This window comes from Amblyraja radiata, chromosome 5 (assembly GCF_010909765.2).
Source record: "Amblyraja radiata isolate CabotCenter1 chromosome 5, sAmbRad1.1.pri, whole genome shotgun sequence".
NCBI classification, from domain to species: Eukaryota; Metazoa; Chordata; class Chondrichthyes; order Rajiformes; family Rajidae; genus Amblyraja; species Amblyraja radiata.
In genome coordinates this window covers 28,111,628-28,133,651 of record NC_045960.1, presented here as the reverse complement: position 1 = coordinate 28,133,651, position 22,024 = coordinate 28,111,628, and the positions used below count along the sequence as shown (strand labels likewise).

General features: G+C 41.6%; 1 protein-coding gene across 3 annotated transcripts in view; it reads right to left on the bottom strand.

Annotated features, from left to right (window-relative positions):
- Positions 1-22,024, bottom strand: part of orc3 (origin recognition complex subunit 3) — a 57,415-nt gene that overhangs the window by 32,046 nt on the left and 3,345 nt on the right. Inside the window, exons 3-13 of one of the 3 annotated variants that reach the window (XM_033020845.1) lie at positions 19,463-19,560; positions 17,098-17,242; positions 13,813-13,917; positions 13,400-13,566; positions 11,201-11,337; positions 8,592-8,751; positions 7,179-7,292; positions 6,945-7,078; positions 3,765-3,828; positions 2,015-2,131; positions 42-121 (exon numbers count right to left, since the gene is read on the bottom strand). In XM_033020845.1, coding sequence (XP_032876736.1) covers positions 42-121; positions 2,015-2,131; positions 3,765-3,828; positions 6,945-7,078; positions 7,179-7,292; positions 8,592-8,751; positions 11,201-11,337; positions 13,400-13,566; positions 13,813-13,917; positions 17,098-17,242; positions 19,463-19,560 — 1,321 coding nt within the window. The remainder of the gene's footprint in view (positions 1-41; positions 122-2,014; positions 2,132-3,764; positions 3,829-6,944; positions 7,079-7,178; positions 7,293-8,591; positions 8,752-11,200; positions 11,338-13,399; positions 13,567-13,812; positions 13,918-17,097; positions 17,243-19,462; positions 19,561-22,024) is intronic. The other 2 variants (XM_033020847.1, XM_033020846.1) reach the window with 2 other exon arrangements.

The window sequence follows — 22,024 nt, the reverse complement described above, 5'->3', positions numbered from 1 at the left end:
GAGCAGCTGAGGCACACACAATCACTCCCTACCATAATTACCCAAGCAGTTGAAATGCAGAACTGTAATCCTTGATCTCCCATACGTTCGACTCTAAACAAGTGATATAGAGCTCTCTGATCTGCGGAATCACCCATAAATTGGATTAGAAATATTCAACAGAATAAAGAACAAGGTTAATGTAACATAAAAAAAAAAAGCTACATAAAGCTCCATGCAACTCATAACCTAAAACAATAAAATGTATGCTTTGCATTATTTTTTATTAACGTTGTGTAGTAGCCAGGACATTTCATCTCCAGCATTTTGCTTGAATTATCCACTGCTTTGGGGAGAAATCACTAACCCTGTCATAACTTTAGGTCCTAGATATAATTATACAGTCTTTATCAATATGGTTGCGAGCATTGTTCTGGTATAGAAAATATCTGCAACTGAATGTTGGGTTTTTGCTTCAGACCTATAAACTGGACGACCAACAATGAATTTCTAAGTTTGTTTCATAATTCCATAGACTGATTAAGGGACCCAATGCATTGATCGCTTGGCATAATTTCCTCTCTTACAACAGAAATTTTTAAAAAATGGAAATGGTTTTATGTCCCTACAAATTGCACACATCTCCAGCACATAACTTACACAAAGACACATCTCAGCCAATGCAGCCTGGACACACACCTGGAGTGAAGGCACTTTGTGAACAGCAAGGATGTTCTCCTTTACACTCCATCCTAATGTCTGAAGAAGGGTCTCGACCCAAAACGTCGCCCAATCCTTCTCTCCAGAGATGCTGCCTCTCCCGCAGAGTTATTCCAGCATTTTGTGTCTACCTATCCTAATGTAATATACCAGCAGTCTTTTTTGGAGACAGTGTGGAAACAGGCCCTTCAGCCCACCGAGTCCACGCCGGCCAACTATCATGCCATACACACTAGGGACAATTTACACAATTTACAGAAGCCAATTAACCTAAAAACCTGCACATCTATGGAGTGTAGGAGGAAACCGGAACACCAGGAGAAAACCCACACGGGGATAACGTACAAACTCCGTACAGACAGCACCTGTAGTCAGGATTGAACCCGAGTCTCTGGCGCCACCGTGCCACCCGACATAACTTGTAGTCATGACAACCAAGATAACAAGAATACCTTCCAATTTACAGACTACTTTAGAAGTATTTATGCAAAGTTGCTGCATTCTATGTTTATTCCAGGATTCAATATAAAATGTATCCGAGTAAATGCTGGCCTTGCCTTCAATACTGAAGATTGAATAAGCAGAAAACATTGTAGTTGTATAGGCAAATCTTACAATATTAATAATCCAAAGCTTACGCTCAGTGATTCACCTGTGGGTGGAATATATCCTCCAAAACTAAACATGATTGATGGTTATAATTTTTATTTCCTGACAGCAAGGTGGAACATTCACAACACCTGCCCGACTGGAAGTTAATTATATCAATCAACAACTGATTATACACATTCCTGCATTCCTCCAATAACTGCCCAAAACTATTTCACTAACGAGAAAAAATATCTCTTACCTGACCAATTATGCATCCCGAGATTCCCCTATTACCTAACAGTTATTGTATTATTACGGCCACATAGTGGCCTGGATGAGGTCAGGAAAAGGCCAGACGCCATGCAGGTTCAGAAGTCGTTTTTAATGAATCATGGCAAACACACAGAACGCCCGCGAGCAGGACCCGGGAAACCTTGTGGGCAGACAATCGTCCCTGTCCCTCAAGAGCTGAGGGGGATGACCCAAGGAGTGGCCTAACCCCCAGGGACCGCCACAGCCAGATGGTTTCCTTCATCGGAGGGAGCAACAAACACAAGGAAAATGCTGCACAAGAATTATATTCTTCAACTTAATTTGACTAATATCACGTCACCCAATCAGTCATTCACCATCCTCAATAAGAGGCATGCTGTTAATCTTTAGAAAGGTAAATGTAATTCATTTCTAGTTATTCTTTTTGGGTATTGCGAAAGCAAACACATACCTGTTTACCCAAAGGATATTTTGGAAGCGATGACGTAAAAATGTGCAGACACTTTAGGACCGCGAAGTAATTCTTGTGGTAAACGTGAAGGTCCGTCAACAGTGTTTGTACAATAGTCTGTAAAATTAGATGGGGAAAAAAATGCTTTTTGTTACTTTATAAATAAATTGAAAATGATCAGATACTCAGCATGCTTAAAGCATTATGAAGTGAATCATCTGAGAACATCCACTGGTATAACTTGGGACCAGTGCTCAATATCTTTTCAATTTTACTTAGACCACTGTTCACTATCATCTCAAGAAACAAAAGTTCATAACGTAGAAAAATAACAGGATTAGTAGCTGAATTGGCAGATTTTCACCAGATAAATATCTTCACTGGGTTGCATATAAACTATATTAACCAAAAAAAAAACTGGAGCAATTCATAGCACTTTTAACTCCTCTGCCAATCTTTGTCATATCAATCCTAATCCTAAACTAATCCCACTGTATACCCACATACCTATCCACTTTTTCTTTGAAATAATTATTTCTATCTCTGCAACTATGTGGCAAACATTCTATTCATAAATAACACCATTTTAGAAAAAAAATCTGAATTCTCGATGCCTCGAGGATAATTTAAAAAATAACCTCTTTTACCATCCCCATCACAGTATACAAAAAAAACGTTCTACTCAACTTATCGAACACAGTTAGAATCTTAAATATAGCTCATTCTTTCATTTCTATTGCAAAGGAATATTAAAATAGGGACATTTAAAAAAAAGTTAGGAGATAGAAAGATACCATCAGATGCGAAAGTTCAGAAGCAGGTGGTGCAAGGAGAAGCTATAAAGAGATTTGAAAGTGACAAGCAATACAAATTTAATGCACTCTGTGACATGAGCTATTGTTCATCTCAAGGATGAGTGCATTATTGAAGTGTGATCACATCTTATTGAAGTGTGATCACATATGATCCTAGTGTGGAGTCAGGCATTTTGGCAGTAGGAATCAAAGCAAATGGGAGAGGATTCAGAAATCGGAGGTACAAAGGGACTTGGGAGTGCTGGTGCAGGATTCCTGAAAAGTTAATTTGCAAGTTGAATCAGTAGTAAGGAAGGCGAATGCAATGCTTGCATTTATTTAGAGAGGGCTACAATACAAAAACAGGGATGTAATGCTTAGGCTCTATAAGGTGCTGGTCAGATCACATTTGGAGTATTGTGAGTAATTTTGGGCCTCATGTCTGAGGAAGGATGTGTTGGTGTTGGAGTGGTTCCAGAGGTTTACGAGAATGATCCCAGGAATGATTGAGTTAACCTATGATGGACGTTTGAAGGCACTGAGCCTATACTCGCTGGAGTGTAGAAGTATGAGGAGAGACCTCATTGAAACTTACAGAATAGTGAAAGGCCTGGATAAATGAAAGTGGAGAGGATGTTCCCACTAGCGGGAGATTCTAGGACCAGAGGCCATAGAAGGAATTTCTTCAGTCAGAGGGTGGGGAATCTGTGGGATTTATTGCCACAGATGGCTGTGGGGGCCAATTCAATGAATATCTTAAGGCAGAGATTGACAGATTCTTGATTAGTACGGATGTCAATGGTTTGGGGGCGAAGGCAGGAGAATGGGGTTTATAAGGAGATACAGATTAGTCATGATTGAATGGCGTAGGAGACCTGATGGGCTTAATGGCCTTATTCTGTTCCTAGAACTTATGATATGAAAATCAAATCTGAAACACAATAACAAATGGTTACCTTTAAATATTGGTCATTGGTCAAAAGTTCAACCTGCTTCTCTGAATCTTGATGATCAACGTAGCTAAAATTAAAAAAATATGTTCTGATTAGCTTCACTGGTTCACTTTTGCAAAGTAACATAGGTGGCTGTGTTGCAATGCAGAAAAACCCTGTAAAATATCAGTGGCATCATAAAACATACTCGTGACTTTTAACAATTACTCTACATTTTCATTAGACCACACATACACGTTTGTAACAATCTGCTCACGTTTGGTACCTAATTTAAATTATATAATTGGCTTACAATCCGATTTCCTTTACCTGGAGTAATTCCCAAGTCTCATCGACCTTTGATGCATCCCAAAACTATGAATGGATCCAGAAGTCTGGAAACAACTACACCAGCACATTCCCTGCCTTGAAGCTCACAACGGGAGTCGAGGAGCTCTGGTTCAAAATGTAGAAACAAGGAACTGCAGATGCTGGTTTACAAAAAGACACAAAATGCTGGAGTTCTTTAGTCTTTAAGTAGGGGGTGGTGAATCTGTGGACTTCTTTTCCACAGAAGGCTGTGGAGTCCAAGTCAATGGATATTTTTAACGCTGAGATAGATAGATTCTTGTTTAGTATGAATCTCAGGGGTTATGGGGAGAAGGCAGGAGAATGGAGTTAGGAGGGAGAGATAAGCCAGGATTGAATGGTGGAGTAGATTTGATGGGCCGAACAGCTTAATTCTACACCTATTACTTATGACCTCAAGAACTCTGCTGGTCAGGCAGCATCCCTGGTGAACATGAATAAGATGGTCCAAAGAAGGATCCTGACCCATAACATCACCTATTCACGTTCTCCAGGGATGCTGTCTGACCCGGTGAGTTACTCCAGCACCTTGCCAGCACTTAAGCTGGTATAACAGTGGATTGCTTCTAGACGGAGTCAGCTTCATTGCTCAGCAGCAATTTAAAAAATGAGAGAACAAAGCTGTAAAGCATCGTAAAATGTGAAGGTGCATTGGAGATGAAAGCAAAAAACCATGAATGTTGAAGTTACATATCCAAAGTATAGTTAATAGTTATGACACATTTAGGTGGGTCATGGCATCAACATGAATCAAAGTTCAATTACAGGTCCTGTTCGATTTTACTATATTCAAAATTTGGTTTAGTTTAGAGTTTAGAGATGTGGCGCTGAAACAGGCCCTTCGGCGCCCCCCAGAGTCTGTGCCGACCAGCGATCCCCGCATGTTAACACTTACCTACACACACTAGGGGCAATTTACAATTTTACCAAGCCAATTAGCCTACAAACCTGTATGTCTTAGGAGTGTGGGAGGAAACAGGAGCACACAGGGAAAACCCACACGGTCACATGGAGAACATACAAACTCTGAACAGACAGCACCGGTCAGGATCGAACCTGGGTCTCTGGCACTATAAGGCATCAACTCTACCGCTGCGCCACCGTGCCACCCTACTTTGAGTAAAAGGCCAAATCTAAATTGTTAGAATCAAGGCATGAGGTGTTGATAATTTATAGTAAACTGTGAAATAGTCAATAACAGAAATGCAGACAAACTGGAGATAAATGAAGAAGCAACTCAAGTTATTTCATAGGTTCTAGGAGCACAATTAGGCCATTTGGCCCATCAAGACTACTCCTCCATTCAATCATGGCTGATCTACATTTCCCTCTCAACCCCATTCTCCTGCCTTCTCCCCAGACACCCTTACTAATCAAGAATCTGCCAATCTCCACCTTATCACCATTGACTTGACCTCCACAGCCTTCTGTGGTAATAAATTCCACAGATTCATCACTCCCCGATTGAAGAAATTCCTCCTCATTTTCTAAAGGAAATCCTGGAGTCACATAAATCCTTTTATTCTGAAACTATGGCCTCTGCTCCGAGATTCTTCCACAAGGTGGAAACATCCTCTCCACTTTCACTCTATCCAGGCCTTTCATTATTCGGTAAGTTTCAATGAGGTCTCTCCTCTATTCTTCTAAAGTCCAGCGAGTACAGGCCCAGTGCCTTCAAACGCTCATCATACGTTATCCCAATCATTTCTGGGATCATTCTCGTAAACCTCCTCTGGACCCTCTCCAACTCCAGCACATCCTTCCTCAGATATGGTGCCCAAAACCACTCACCGCTCCAAATGCAGTCTGACCAGCGTCTTATAAAGCCTCAGCATTACATCCCTGTTTTTATATTCTTGTCCTCTCGAAATAAATGCTAACATTGCATTTGCCTTCCTTACTACTGATTCGACTTGCAAATTAACTTTTTGGAAATCCGGGACCGGCACTCCCAAGTCCCTTTATACCTCCGATTTCTGTATTCTCTCCCCATTTAGAAAATAGTCTGTGCCTTTGTTCGTACTATCAAGATCATTGACTCCACACTTTGCGACGCTGTATTCCATCTGCCACTTCTCTGCCCACTCTCCCAACCTGTCCAAGTCCCTGCTTTCTCTACACTACCTGCCGCTTCAAGTCACAAGCACTCGCCAAACCAGTTTACGTCTACAGAGAGGGAAACAGCAACATGTCAGATCGGCAACATTAGAGATTCACAGCGACAAACCAAATACTGGCCTGAGGAAACTGGAGCTGTGAGAGAGCAATGAGAACTAACAAAATTAATGATGATGCAAGCAAAAAGTGATGGCAATACCAAGACTTTTTTTTTTAAACTTGTCCCAATCTATAACACTGTCCAGTTCCTTATATCTTTTATAGCTCCTGTCTGAATTTTCTCTTGCAAACTATTGTAATCCCTGAGAAACCAAAACCTGAAATAAAAACAGAATATAACAGGCATACGCAGCAAGTCATGTGGTATCTCTGCTGAGAGAAACAAAAGTTAATGTCTCAGACCACTCATCATTGATGAATCTATTTTGCTCTACACAGATGCCGCCAGACCTTCCAAGCGCTTACCGCTTTACAACTGTGACTGCTCTTCAAAAGTACTGAAGTCTGTAACGGAGCTTCAGAAAAGAAGCTCTGGAGAATGTAATCTTCACGTGGTCCACCCTGTTTCGACTAATACAATCAACCTGACGTGCACAAACAAAAGATCAAATATAACAAGTTGACCTACAACTTTAGGCTGTGCACACCATAAACGCAAGAAGAAGAAGTGTCATAAAATGCATCTCTTTTTATCAAAAAGTCGTAACATTTACTCACCCCATTAAAGATGGCAACTGGCGGATTAGTTCACAGTCATCATGGGAAAGATGGTGCACCCTGGCATTGGTTTCATTCAATGCACAGCATAAAAAACTAAGAGGCTGGGTGTAGTAGTGCTCCAACAGAGATAGCTACGAAGAACAAGTGGAAGAAATAATCAGGAAATGAAATGTTGTTTTTGGTGCTGCAAGCATAGTTTAACCTTGTTCATCATCACCAACTACTGCTCACCTGAAAACCTTTAACAAAGTTCTTTGCAGAAAAGTCATGGTACAAGAATATGTTATTCAGAACCTGAAGCACTTTTCCACTCAACTTAAATGGGAATTTGGTTGTCAACACCAACTATGAACAAGGGAGAAAAAGGAGAAAATAATTTACATTTATTTTCAAAATTTATGCAGCTAATTTTAACAATTAGAAGAAGATTCCATACAAGACTGTAACTTCAAAGTTTCCCCTAAGATCCAGAGCAAGGTCATAAGTTCTAGGAGCAGCATTAGGCCATTCAGCCCATCAATTCTACTCTTCCATTCAATGAAGGCCGATCTATCTTTCCCTCTCAACCTCATTCTCCTGCCTTCCCCCTTTAACCCGACACCTTTACTAATCAAGAATCAAGAGCCTTAAAAATATCTATTGACTTGGCCTCCACATCCGTGTGTGGCAATGAATTCCGATTCAATTCAAGTTTCAAAGAGGTGCCCCCCTCCCCATCCAGCGAGTTTAGGCCTAGTGCCTACAAACGCTCATCATGGTGATTTCCAGCCACAATCAGCATTTATTGCCTATTCCTTCAATTACCGCAGTTCTTCTTGTGAAGGTCATCATAGTTGGTCATGGTCATCACCTGGCCAGTACACTGTCTGATTGCTGTCCTGGCCTCTCTAATAACAACCATTAGAGTTGTGAATTGTGCAATTATGCCACAGCATCTCCACTTGTGATCTTATATGGTCATCAATATTACTGAAGATGGCAGGACCAAGGGCACCCCGTCTGTGGCACTACTACAGCTGTGTCTTGGAGCTAGGATAACAGCCCTCTAACAAACACAACTGTGCTCCTTTGTGAGAGATAGGACTCCAACCATTTGTGTGTTTTTCCCTCAAGACCTTGGGTTTCCTGATCCTGTGGTTGCTCAAAAGCCGTCCTTGTGCCAAGGATTACATGAATAAAAGTCTTTGTTTCAGACTAGGAATGTTTTGAGCCTTTCTATGTACTTTTTGGATTAAAATCACTTTTTATTTTCCTGTGGTATTTCCATCTCAGTGCTAGATGATCATAATTCAAACGTAGAATATAAAAGGAGGTTAAGGCCTAACTTTATACAATATTAGTTAGGCCAAGCTGAAATACTGAGTGTATTTCTGACTGTCAAACTATAGGAAGTACAATGGCTCTAATGGTTCTCATTATCAACTTCCCTACGTATCTGATTCCACCACTTGTAGCCTCTAGCGTCCCTGCTTATTATCTTCCAGCACCCGCCTTCACCATCACCCTCTCTTCCCCCTGTCAGCTTCATCTTTCATTTTCCCTCTTCTGTCTACTTCCCTCAATCATCCACCTGCCTCTCTCCCCAAACTCCACCCCTCCCCTCCACCAGCTGCTCCGCCCATACATACGATATGTGAAATTCACCTTGTCAATAACTGCAGCCAAATGATCGATGCAAGGTAGAGATTGGAACAGCTCAATACACAACAGCGAGGAAACCGAGTGAGACAGCATCCGGTGTATAATGATTGGGGACGTGGCAATTCCAAAAACCAGCACCAGTGGGAGTCGCTGGATGTAATTACTGAAATATTAAACAAGCATTAGAATTAATGTTACTTAGAATAGGGTGTGCAATAATCAATTCCACACCTAGAAATCACATCCACCCGAATAGACCTACAAATTTGTGTTTATATTCAAAGCTAACCCCCCCCAAATCCCCCCCATCCCCCCCCCCCCTCCCTCCCCATCCACCCCCCCCCCCCCCCTCCAACAAAAAACAGGAGCTTGAAACATACAAGAGCAAATCACATTAACCTTTGCAATGGACACAGCAGTTCTTTACATAGATCATCATATGGACCGCAAATGTGGAATTAATTAAAACCTTTCTATATAAAAAATTAAAGTGATTCAACTTGAGGATAGGATCTTAAATCCAAATGAGATAAACTATGAATGCATGAGGAGCATGATGGCTATGGCTGATTGGGAGACTACATTAAAAGATATTACAATACTTGAGCAATAATTAGAAATTAAAGAACCAATATGTGGTTTGCAAGTAATGAGAATCACTGTGGTAATACATTCAATGGGGTTAGAGCAGAGGAAAAGGTATATGTTGCTAAAAATGCAGTCAGCTTGAAGACTTGAGACATTTCAAAATTCAAAGAAGGATCAAGGAAACGTTAAAGAAAATGAAATACATGGCATGAGTATTTTTTTTAAACCACAAGAGCTTCTATATATAAAGATAAAGATTATCTGAAGTTAAATTGTCCCTTACCACTGATTCAGCAGAAATTATGGCTTCAATATGGTGTGACACACGAGATCATTAAATAAAATTGGAGCACACAGGATGGGGGATTATATATTGGCATAGATTGAGAACTGGTTCACGGACTCAAAAGAGAGAAGTAATTAATGGGTCATTTCTGAGCTGGAGGCCATTGGCAGATGAGATGCCACAGGATCACATTCTGTGGGCTCAGCTGTTCACAATCTGTATCAATTAATTCAACAAGAGGATTGAATATAATGTGTCCTGCTCATGTGATGACCCCAAAGCTACTGTATGTTGGACCATGGGCTGTGAGGAGGGACAGAGAGACTTCAGAGCTATTAAAGGTATGGGCAAGAACGTGTTCAATAGGACAATTCGCGTTGCCAAATTTGGGTATTTTTGCCACTTTTAAGAAATATTTAGATAGCCACATGGAAAGGATAGGTTTAGAGGGATATGGGCCAAACACAGGCAGGTGGGACTAGTGCAGATGGAACATGTTAGTCAGTGTGGGCAGGTTGGGTCAAAGGGCCTGTTTCCACACTGTATGACTCTATAACTGTAATGTGGCTCAGTCATATAGTATGGAAACAAACCCATCAGCCTAACTCGTCTGTGTCAACCAATATGCCCCATCTAAGCTGGTCCCATCTACTCTCATTTCCCTCTAAACCTTTCCTATCCATGTGCAATTACATGGCTGGAGTACAATGTGAGACAATTGCAAGGTCATTCACTTTGGTAGAAAAAATATCAAGATCGTTTTGTCAGCTATTAAGAGATTGAAAGCTATTGAGACTGAGGGGTCCTTGCATGTGAATCACTGGAATTTCACAGAGGTGGAGAAACAATGAGGAAGGCCAATGGTATTACAGCCATTATTCCAAGAGGATTTGAATACAAGAATGGAGCATCTTGTTCCGATTACTTAGGGGACTCTGGTGAGATGAGACCACTGCTGGAACATTGTGCAAGAGTCCTCTTTCCACAGGGCATGGTGGATCTCTGGAATTCTCCCCAGACAGTTATGAAGAATAGTTCATTAAAGTAATTAGATAAAAAGGAGATGACATTTTGAAAGTTCGGGGAGTGAGAATTATGCAGATCTGGCACAGAAAGAGACTTGAAGCCTGGGGAACCCACTTTCAGAACGACCTACTCCAATTAACCTTTGCACGTCCCTGTGTAACACCAAAGTTGGCCTTGCCCCAATTTAGAAGTTTAACTTGTGGACCAGAGCAGATGCAAAGTGCTGGAGTAACTCAGCAGGTCAGGCAGCATCGCTGGAGAACATGGATAGGTGACGTTTTAGTTCTTGATCAGAAACGTCACCTCTCCATGTTCTCCAGATGCGACCTGATCTGCTGAGTTACTCCAGCACTTTGCGTCCTTTTGTGCATTAACCAGCATCTGCAGTTCCTTGTTTCGATTCTATAACTAATGGACCAGTGCCATCTTTGTCAATAACTATTTAAAATCTAATAGAACTGTGATCAATGGTCCCAAAAGGCTCACCCATCTTCAACACCTAGGTATATGTGAAATAAAAGTACCATTGAACGATTGAATAGTCGTGATCACACTGAATGGTGGGTCAGGCCTGTGCTCTTCAATAGACAATAGGTGCAGGAGTAGGCCATTCGGCCTTTCTTGCCAGCACCGCCATTCAATGTGATCATGGCTGATCATCCACAATCCACATTCATTACAGCCACCAGCATAAAATAGACTACAATATTACCTGGCGATGATTATGAAATCTTGCAGTACTTTGGGGAGGAAGCTCTCGAGATCTTTGAAGATGATAACTATGGGAGAGGCCACTTCGTGCTGAAGCAAAGATTTCCTCTTTTTCCTTGGGCTTTTTGAAGTAGATTTCTGCATTAAAACAAAGAATGGCAAACGTAATCCCAGTAGCAAAGTAAAGCCAGTCCTCTGACTGATATAATAGAAACCGTAATTCTCTCCCTCCCCCTTCAAACTACAACTTACACTAGGAACATCAATAACATTTTCTTTCTATTGGGGAAGAAAAGTAATTGAAACTTATCCCATACCACAGAACAGCAACTCTAACTCCATCCATCTGCCAATCAAACCCACCTCACCTGTATCTAGCTATCACTTGCCAGGCTTTGTCTGATCCCCATCTCTCTTTTCCAGCTTTTCCCCCTTCTGAAGAAGGGTTCTGACTCGAATCATTTCCTGTGCATTCTCTCGAGCTCTTAGTGCTTTGCTCGGTAGATGTTATCAATTACATTGCTGAGCAACCAATTACATTGTAGATTTCTCTCGATCAGCATGCCAGAACCAAAATGCCAAGCATTTAGTTAAATTTTCAAATATTTCACACGCAGTACTCAATAAAAATGGAGACATCTGCATGATAAGCAAAAATATCACAAACACAATAATACTTTATTAACCAAGTATGTTTTGCAACGTACAAGGAATTTAATTTTCCAAATCAGTCATACAAATAAAAAGCAACAGAATGCACAAAATACATTTTAACATAAACATCCACCACAGTGACTCCTCCACATTCCTCACTGTGATGGAAAGCAAGTTCAATCTCTTCCCTTGTTTACTCTCCTGAAACTGAATATATAATTACTTTCACAGAATATTTTAGAATCCACAAGCTTGGGCAACCAAACTTATGATTTTCACAATATTTTAATCAAAGGTGGTTCACAAACATGTCAAACTTATGCTGGTCCAAACGATTCTCTTGTGTATGTTAATGGCGGCCTTAAAATAGCAAAGTGTGAAATTATGCTGAAAGTACTGTATTTTTGCATTAAACCACCTTTGCAAAGTTTCTGACAGCTACACTAAGTAATAACAAAACACCAGTACTTACTACTATTATCCCTGCAAATCCCGATTGTAAAGACAGAGATAAATGGCAACACCCTCAGATTTCCCCAAAGTGCTTTGTAATTTGAAGTATAGATTGCAGAAATGCAAGAAAACATGCCAGCCAAATTGTACCCAATAAACTCTCATAAACACTAGACACGATATGTCACAACATGACACTATATGTCACTAGACACTTCATGAGCACTATAGTGCTCATAAACACCAACTGTATAATTACCAGATTATCTGTGTAGCCTGTGAGATAAAGTTTGGCCAGCAGTTCGAGAGAGTTCCTTTCTTTCTCTTCAAACAGGACCACTGAATCTTAAGGGCAGCACAGTGGAATGGTTGGTAGAGCTGCTGTCTCACAGAGCCAGATGCATGGTGTTTGCACTTTCTCCCTATGACCGTGTGGGTTTCTTCTGAGTGCTCTGGTTTCCTCTCACATCCCAAAGATGTACAGGTTTGTGGGTTTATTGGCCTATGTAAATTGCCCTTAATGTGTAGGGAGTGGACAAAAAAGTGGGATAACATAGAAATAGTGTGAACCAGCGACCAGTTTCTCATCATGGACTCGGCATTCGTTACACTGCAAAACAATTCACCAAGGCTTCCTCAACCTCCACTAGAAGCACAGCAGGCATGTGGGAATTTTACCACCCACATGTCACCCTCTAAGTGCCAGCCCATCCAGGCTTAGAAATATTACATAGCTTAATTCATCATTATTGGATGAAAACGCTGAAACCTATTCTGTAAAAGCCCCCAAGGAGTACCATTAAATACCACCAATTACTGGAGCATCTCAGGTCAGGCACTAATGGGGCCTGCTGAGTTACTTCAGCAAAGATGCTGCCTGACCCACTGAGTTACTCCAGCACGTTGTGTCTTGTTTTTGTAAACCAAACCCTCCTTGTGTCCCCTTTACAAAGATAGTTGCAATTCACCAGCAGCTTCAAGAACAACTCAGCACTGGTCTTTCCAGCAAAGTGCTACTCTTGCAAACAAAGAAAATGTCTTCATGTGTTTGGAAAAGTGTGAATAATGGATACAGCAATTGGTTATCATTTACCTTTGCTACAGTATTGTACCATCTACACAGGGAGGCCATGGAGCAGCTCATTTTTATCTGGTGGAAATCAACAGAGCGTTCCATATCCTCCTCCTCTTCCTCCTCCTCCTCATTGCCATTCCCACCCATAAGGTGTTTCAGAATTTTCTGCAAAACCTGCTTCACAGCTGGAATGAAAAATGAAACACGTTTCATCAAATAGTAGCCAACAGTGCTAAGCCCGGATATCTTAAAGATCTTGATTGCTTGTTTAATTAAATACTGAAAAAAACAGGAAAAATAAATTATCCACACCCCTTACATTCCTCTGTTAAACATCATTGAATAGTGACTGGCAAGCATCTCTTAGTAAGTTCAAGACATCAACACATTGTCCCCAATGGCCAAATGCAACAGAGTGGACTTCTCCTTACTTGTGCACTCCTTGCCCTGAAGGCAAACGACGTATGGGGTAAGTGACTGCTTTAGAAGATCTGATAAGCTCTGGACTGTCATTTCATGGTCAGGCACATTTACACCTGCAGGAAAAGACAATTAGTAGACGCTCAAAAAAGACAAAACAGTCTGACTATAATGAATGTAGACAAAAGTGCTGGAGAAACTCAGCAGGTGCGGCAGCATCTATGGAGCGAAGGAAATAGGCAACGTTTCGGACCGAAACCCTTCTTCAGACTGATGTTGGGGTGGTTGGGGGCGGGAAGAAGAGACAGTGGGCTGTGGGGGAGCTGGGAGGGTTAGGAGGGAGAAAGCAAGGGCCACCTGAAATTGGAGGTCAATGTTCATACCGCTGGGGTGTAAACTATCCAAGCAAAATATGTGCTGCTTCTCCAATTTGCGGTGGGACTCACTCTGGCCATGGAGGAGGCCCAGGACAGAAAGGTCGGATACGGAATGGGAGGGGGAGCTGAGCCACCGGGAGATCAGTGTTGGTTAATGTGAACTGTGCGGAGGTGTTGGGCAAAGTGATTGCCAAGCCTGCGCTTGGGTCTCACCGATGTAGAGCAGTTGACACCTAGAGCAGCGGATGCAATAGATAACGTTGGAGGAGGTGCAGGTGAACCTCTGCCTCACCTGGAAAGACTGCTTGGGTCCTTGGATGGAGTCAAGGGGGGAGGTAAAGCGACAAGTGTAGCATTTCCTGCAGTTGCAAGGGAAAGTACCAGGGGAGGGGGTGGTTTGGGTGGGAAGGGATGAATTGACCAAGGAGCTACGGAGGGAGTGGTCCCTGCGGAAAGCCGGAAGGGGAGGAGATGGGAAGATGTGGCCAGTGGTGGGATCCCGTTGGAGGTGGCGAAAATGTCGGAGGATTTTCTGTTGTATGTGACGGCTAGTAGGGTGGAAGGTGAGGACAAGGGAAACTCTGTCCTTGTTACGAGTGGGGGGATGGGGAGTGAGAGCGGAGCTACGGGTATAGAAGAGACCCTGGTGAGAGCCTCATTCAAGAGATTCAAGAGAGTTTATTGTCATGTGTCCCAGATAGGATAATTAAATTCTTGCTTTGCTTCAGCACAACTGAATATAGTAGGCATAAATAGGTTGAAGAGGGGAACCCTCGTTCCCTAAAGAATGAGGACATCTCCGATGCCCTGGTTTGGTTGAATGAATAATGAATGAATGAATGTTTATTGGCCAAGTATGTACACATACAAGGAATTTGCCTTGGTGCTCTGCTCGCAAGTAACAACACGACATACAGTAGCAATTAAGAATAACACATAAAACATTAAACATTAATAATAAAACATTATAGTTTAAACATGTGGAAATGCACATCTGAAAAGTTAACACCAAAATCAATCCTCCTCTTCCTAGATTCTAAAAGGTAGTCACCATTTATAAGGTAAAGGTAGTCACCGTTTATAGGAAAGAATAAAGTTTATGATTCAATATGGTACCCGTGTCCTATAATTGTATATTCTTTGGAGAAGTTATTCTTTTAAGGGAAAAAAAAACATTCAAGTGTCTGAAATCTAACATCAGACAAATGGGATTTCTGGATTCTGATGCCAGATGCATCCAAAGAAGACCAAAAAAAAACAGCAACAGAAAATGGAAATATCGGAAATACAAAAAACAGTGTGTGTGGGTAGAAAGAAAAATAATTTTACTGCTCAGATTTGAAGTGCAAGCAGTTTTACCAAAATATGATTGGTGGCAATATCCAAGTTGGGGGGGGGGGGGGGGGGGGGGGGGGGGGAGGAGGAGAAGAGTGTTGGTCTTAAATGTGGTTGTATCACCACTTGCTTGTTGAAGATGGTTAGGAATTAGTTACAGTCGATAGTGCAAATGATATTCCCCAAACATGAGAATAGAGAGACCACAAAATCCAAGGGGTCACGGTGTTAAGAGGCACAAAATGCTAGGTGTAAAATAGAGCAAGACAATTGAAATATAAAGATTGCATGTGGATGCAGAGGCAAAGCTAAAGATGAAATGCTGAAAGAACAATGACCAACATGGGGTGGAAAGACAGACCCACAGCAAGAGGAGAGGCCCAATAGTACTCAGTAGAGGTTCTGCAAGTGTAGTTTTCCCAAAGAGTTCCTGTTCTCTAAACTCAACAAAGTTCCAGATGTCATAGGGCCCATCAATAGCAGTTATAGTCCGACTGATACAGAGTGGAAACAGGCCCTTCGGCCCAACTTGCCCACACCGGCCACCATGACCCTACACTTGTCCCACCTGCCCGCATTTGGCCCATATCCCTCCAAACCTGTCCTATCCATGTACCTGTCCGTTTCTTAAATATTGGGATAGTCCCAGCCTCAACTACTTCCTCTGGCAGCTTGTTCCATACACCCACCACCTTGTGTATTAAAAGGTTACTCCTCAGATTCCTATTAAATCTTTTCCCCTTCACCTAAACCTATGTCCTCTGGTCATCGATTCACCTACTCTGGCAAGAGACTCTGAGCACCTACCCGATCTATTCCTCTCATGATTTTATACAACTCTATAAGATCACCCCTCATCCTCCTGCACTCCAAGGAGTAGAATCCCAGCCTACTTAACCTCCCCTATAGTTCAGACCCTCTAATCCTGGCAACAAAATCGTAAATCTTCTCTGTACCCTTTCCAGCTTGACACCATCTTTCATATAAGATGGTGCCCAGAACAGAACACAATACTCCAAATGTGGCCTCACCAACATCTTATACAACTGCAACTTGACCTCCCAAATTTCTATACTCAAAACTCTGGCTGATGAAGGCCAGTGCGGCAAAAGCCTTTTTGACCACCCTATCTACTAGTTATAAAAGTATCAGGATGAATATAGCTAAATTCAGCAGCTAAAAGTTGATGTTCAGACCAAAAGAATACAGCATGCTCCAGAAGGATGATACTGAACATGACATTTGCCTCAAGCTTGCCTCCTTTTGTGAAAGCAGACAGCATACTACCTTCATTACCTGCTGCATTCCTTCTCATGAAGTTGTTTCTGTTAAATACATTTCCCCTGTTAACTGGACTGGTCAACATTTTAAGCACTCTTATCTAAGATCTTTGACTGTGCCTTTTTCTCTCAATCCACACTATATAAATCTTCACATCTCACTGTAGATGGCTTGACTGTAATCGTGGATAGTCTTTCCGCCGACTGAATAGGACATAACTCAAAAGCTTTTCACTCTTCCTCGGTATATGTAACAATAATAAATGAAACTAAATGTTTTAAAATAATAAATTAATGGGCTCACCAAGAACAAGGGCTGCGGTGGGAATCTCAGAGCACCTCATCCGATAGCTCCAATCATTTACTTCAGAATTAACTTGAACATGGGATTTTTTAATAAATGAAATGAAGCTATCAAACATCTTCTCATTTAAATTCTCCTGCAACCTCTGTGAATAAAAGCACAAAAATGACACCCGCATATAACAAAAATAATCCCGTAACAGACAGTGCTATTCTCATCACAAAATGTTTTCAATTCTCGTCAAAAATAGCTTCAATTTAACCACAGAACAGGTGGCAGAAATTTCCACAGGCCTTTTCAGAATGGTATTTCAGTAGAAAGTTCACATAATTGGCTCAAGTTCTGCAATTTTTCAGAGTTTTTTTGTATAGGTTATGGGCGGCAGGGTGGCGTAGCGGTAGAGCTATTGCCTTACAGCGCCAGATACCCTGGTTTGAACCTCATGACGGGTGCTTGTCTGTACGGAGTTTGTATGTTCTCCTCTTGACCTGCGTGAGTTTCCTCCCACAATCCAAAAATGTACAGGTTTGTAGGTTAATTGGCTTGGTGTAAATGTAAAATTGTCCCTAGTGTGTGTAGGATAGTGTTAACGTGTGGGGATTGCTGGTCGGTGCGGACACGGGGGGGCCGAAGGGCTTGTTTCTACGCTGTATCTTTAAACTAAACATAAACTAAACTTATGATAGGGGTTGGGTTAGGTGAACTTTGCAGAAATTCTAACCCAGCACATTACGAAGAGCTTTTGATCAATATACATGAGATAGGATCCCACCAAGGCAACTCAGGAACTCAAGTAGCTAAATAAATCTTGAATATGATGTTAGGATTAGCAATGATGAACAAAAGCTTATTGGATTATAATAAAAAAGATTTTGTTCACCAGTGACCATCCGGGAAAAGAAACCTGCTATCCAAGATTTCATCCATCTTTGACTCCAGGCACAACAACGTGCTTGCCCTTGGAGATAACCCAGCCACATACTAATTATCAGGGCAGTTATGGACATGGCAGTCTTATCAATGAAAACGTTTATTAGAAAAAAGTTGCTTCAGAGACATTGAAGCATTAACATCAGTACAAACATCAGATCTGTGCCAATGTATTCTGGTCATTGGAAATCAGTGCATTTGCCCTAAAAAGGCTACAGTTCTCCAAAATACTTGGTAAATTATTCTTCAATTGACTTTGGAAAAAGAAGCATTGTGCTGCAACCTGAGTCCCGAGTAGTTTTGTATCTATCCAGTGGGGATGCATTCTGTTCTCATTCTACAGCAGTTTTTAGCAGATAACATTTTTATTATAAACTTTGGTTAGATTTCATAGGGTGTTAGATAAAGGGTGAAAATTAGTCCATAAGAGACAAAAAAAATTTAAACTGTGTTTGAAACACACATTTTAGAGAATCTGTCATTGGCAAGGCAAAATAACAAGATAGTATTGCTGTTAACTCACTAGAGCCCCGTCTGCTCTTTTATAAAAAATATTTTATTGGGAAAATTAAAAAAACATATCACTCATTAGAAGGAATTCTGAAAACACTCCAAATGTATTTAGCTTCAGTGGATAATGTATGCAACTAATATTAATCAAACTGAAAAATGTAATGTGTAGGAAGGAACTGCAGATGCTGGTTTAAATTGAAGATAGGAATAAAAAACTGGAGTAACTCAGCGGGACAGGCAGCATCCCTGGATAGAAGGAATGGGTGACGTTCGGGTCAAGACCCAAATGTAAATTTCTAAATACAGTAGTTGAAGGGGGAGGAAGGATTCTAGCCAAATAATTTGTTCTTGATTATTTTCAAATTTACTAATTCTCAACTACAATTTTAGAAACACAAGAAAGATCCAATTAAATCAAATATATGGAAGTAGATAAGCAGAGTTGTTTGTTTCGAGTGTGCAAATAAATTAATGATAGCTGCTCTGTAATTCATTTCAGCTGCAACGCATTATTCGGACACCAACGTAAGACCATAACACATGGGAGCAGAATTAGGCCATATAGCCCATCGAGTCTACTATGCCATTCAATCATGGTTGATCAATTTTTCCCTCTCAACCCCTTTCTCTTGCCTTCTCCCCATAACCTTTGACACCGTTATTAATCAAGGACCCGCCAATCTCTGCTTTAAAAATACCCAATGACTTGGCCTCCACAGACATCTGTGGCAATGAATTCCACAGATTCACCACCCTCTCGCTAAAGAGTTTCCTCCTCATCTCCATTCGGAAGGTACGTCCTTTTATTTTGAGGCTGTGCCCTCTGGTTCTAGACTCTCACAATACTGCAAAACACCCTTTCCACACCCACTCTATCTAAACCTCACCTCCCACTGGATTACCCCTGAATACCAGAGCTTACCTCCGTTTCCTCTTTCATCTGTTGCCATAGTGACTGATAGGAACTAAATCGCAACTTGTCATTCTCTGAAACGGCTTTGCCTTTCTGAAAGTAGTCGGCTGTAACATAGGAAGCAGTGAGCATACTTGGTCAGGTCAAACAACATTTTATATATCTGAATGAATCAGTTTTGAAAAACCTAATGGTCCAGAGAAGACTTGGGAAATAAATAAATAGTAAATAACCAATTACTCTAATGCAACCACACAGATCCCATTCCCACATTTAGCAGATATCTTCTTCAACAGATATAGCTGCAAGATCAAACGTGGCACTTGTTGGGAGCAAAACAGTGATCTGGGATACTCTTTATTGAAGTTGCCCTTACCAGTTCTTTAAAATGAATATTAATAGTATAAATAATGCAATTCCCACTAAAGCTCCAAGTACAAATTCAGGCTAGTGAGGATTACAGACGGATAAGATATTCTGCACAGGATGGCCACAATGGCACGAACACTCGCTGAAATCTCTTCCCACCTTTCTTCCTCTAGATCCAGTATAACCCGTCTTCCTTTCTCCCTTGTCTAGCCTCCACCAAATGCATCTGTACTCTTCACCTCAATCATTCCTTGTGGCAGCAAGTTCCACAAACCCACCACTCTTACAGGATATCATTTTTTTATTTTAGCTCACATAAGATATAAATTGCATATTAAAAACTCTAAGTATCAGTTATAGAAATTAGCCCAACTGGGTTTTGGTGTGGTAGATATCATCAATCCCAAGGGGATACGAGACAATTGCAGACAAATAGGTTTATCTCCAGGTAGGCACCTCGGTTATCATGAACCTCTTCCCATATCGCTATAAAATGTTACAACTGATATTTGATAATCTATTGCACTCGACTTCACAGCAGTACACAGTGGCAGCAGACGCAGGATCAATCCTGACCTTGAGTGCTGTCTATACGGAGTTTGCACGTTCCCTGTAAACCTACTGACTATCATAGCTATCTAGACTACACTTCTGCCCACCCTGTTTCCTGTAAAGACTCTATCCGCTACTCCCAATTCCACCCAGGATGAGGTGTTCCATACCAGGGCATCAGAGATGTCCTCATTCTTTAGGAAACGGGGGTTCCCCTCTTCCATTACAGATGAGGCTCTCACTAGGGTCTCCTCAATATTCCGCAGCTCCGCTCTAACTCCCCCTCCCCCATTCGTAACAAGGACACAGTCCCCCTTGTCCTCACCTTCCACCCCATCAGCCATTGCATACAGCAAATAATCCTCCAACATTTTCTTCACCTCCAACGGGATCCCACTACTGGCCACATCTTCCCATCTCCACCCCTTTCTGCTTTCCGCAGAGACCATTCCCTCCGAAACTCCCTGGTCAACTCGTCCCTTCCCACCCAAACCACCCCCTGCCCAGATACTTTCCCCTGCAACTGCAACACTTGTCCGTTTACCTCTCCCCCCTTGACTCCATCCAAGGACCCAAACAATCTTTCCTAGGTGAGGCAGAGTTCACTTGCACCACCTGCAATCTCATCTACTGTAAGCTGTCAACTTCTCTACATCGGTGAGACCAAGCGCAGGCTCGGCGATCATTTCACTGAACTCCGCTCAGTCCTTCTTATCACCCGATCTCCCGGTGGCTCAGCACTTCAACTCCCCCTCCCATTCCAAATCTGACCTTTCTGTCCTGGGCCTCCTCCATTGTCAGAGTGAGGCCCAGCGCAAATTGGAGGAACAGCACCTCATATGTCGCTTGGGTAGTTTACACCCCAGTGGTATGAACATTGACTTCTCTAACTTCAGATAGCCCTTGCTTTCCCTCTCCATCCCCTCCCCCGTTCTCCCACTAGTCTTACTGTCTCCGACTACATTCTATCTTTGTCCCACCCCCTCCCCTGACATCAGTCTGAAGGGTCTTGACTCGAAACGTCGCCCATTCCTTCTCTCCAGAGATACTGCCTCACTTGCTGAGTTACTCCAGCATTTTGTGTCTACCGTGTGTCACCACATGGGTTTGCTCTGGGTGGTCCAGTTCCCTCCTATTATCCACAAATATGTAGGTGAAATGTTGGTTATTTGACCATTGTAAATTTCCCCTGGCATGCAGGTGAGTGGAAGAATCTGGGTGCAGTGGATGCACATGCAAGAATAAAAGAAAACAAATGGTTATGGTAGGAATCGTGTAAATGGTAGTTGATTCACTAGATTGAACTGAAGTCCACTCACTGCACTGAAGGGCTATGACTCTGACTCTAACAATGCAATGGTGCTCACCATTAGCCTCAAGTAAAGTTACCTACAAAGATCTTGAATATCTCTGTCACGTATCTGTATATGTGTGCCCTACCATCTAACAACAGCAACATTGTTAATCTAAGTAATCCATCACATGAACAACCCAAGAATGTCAATGCAGGCTGTAAAATTTTGAATCAATTAAAGATAATATAAACTGAACATTAGATCATGCATCATGTTTAAGCAATTGAGGTAATATTTTCAAAAATAATATTATTTTTACTCTTTTTTGTCAAAACATACATTAAATTCTTATTTG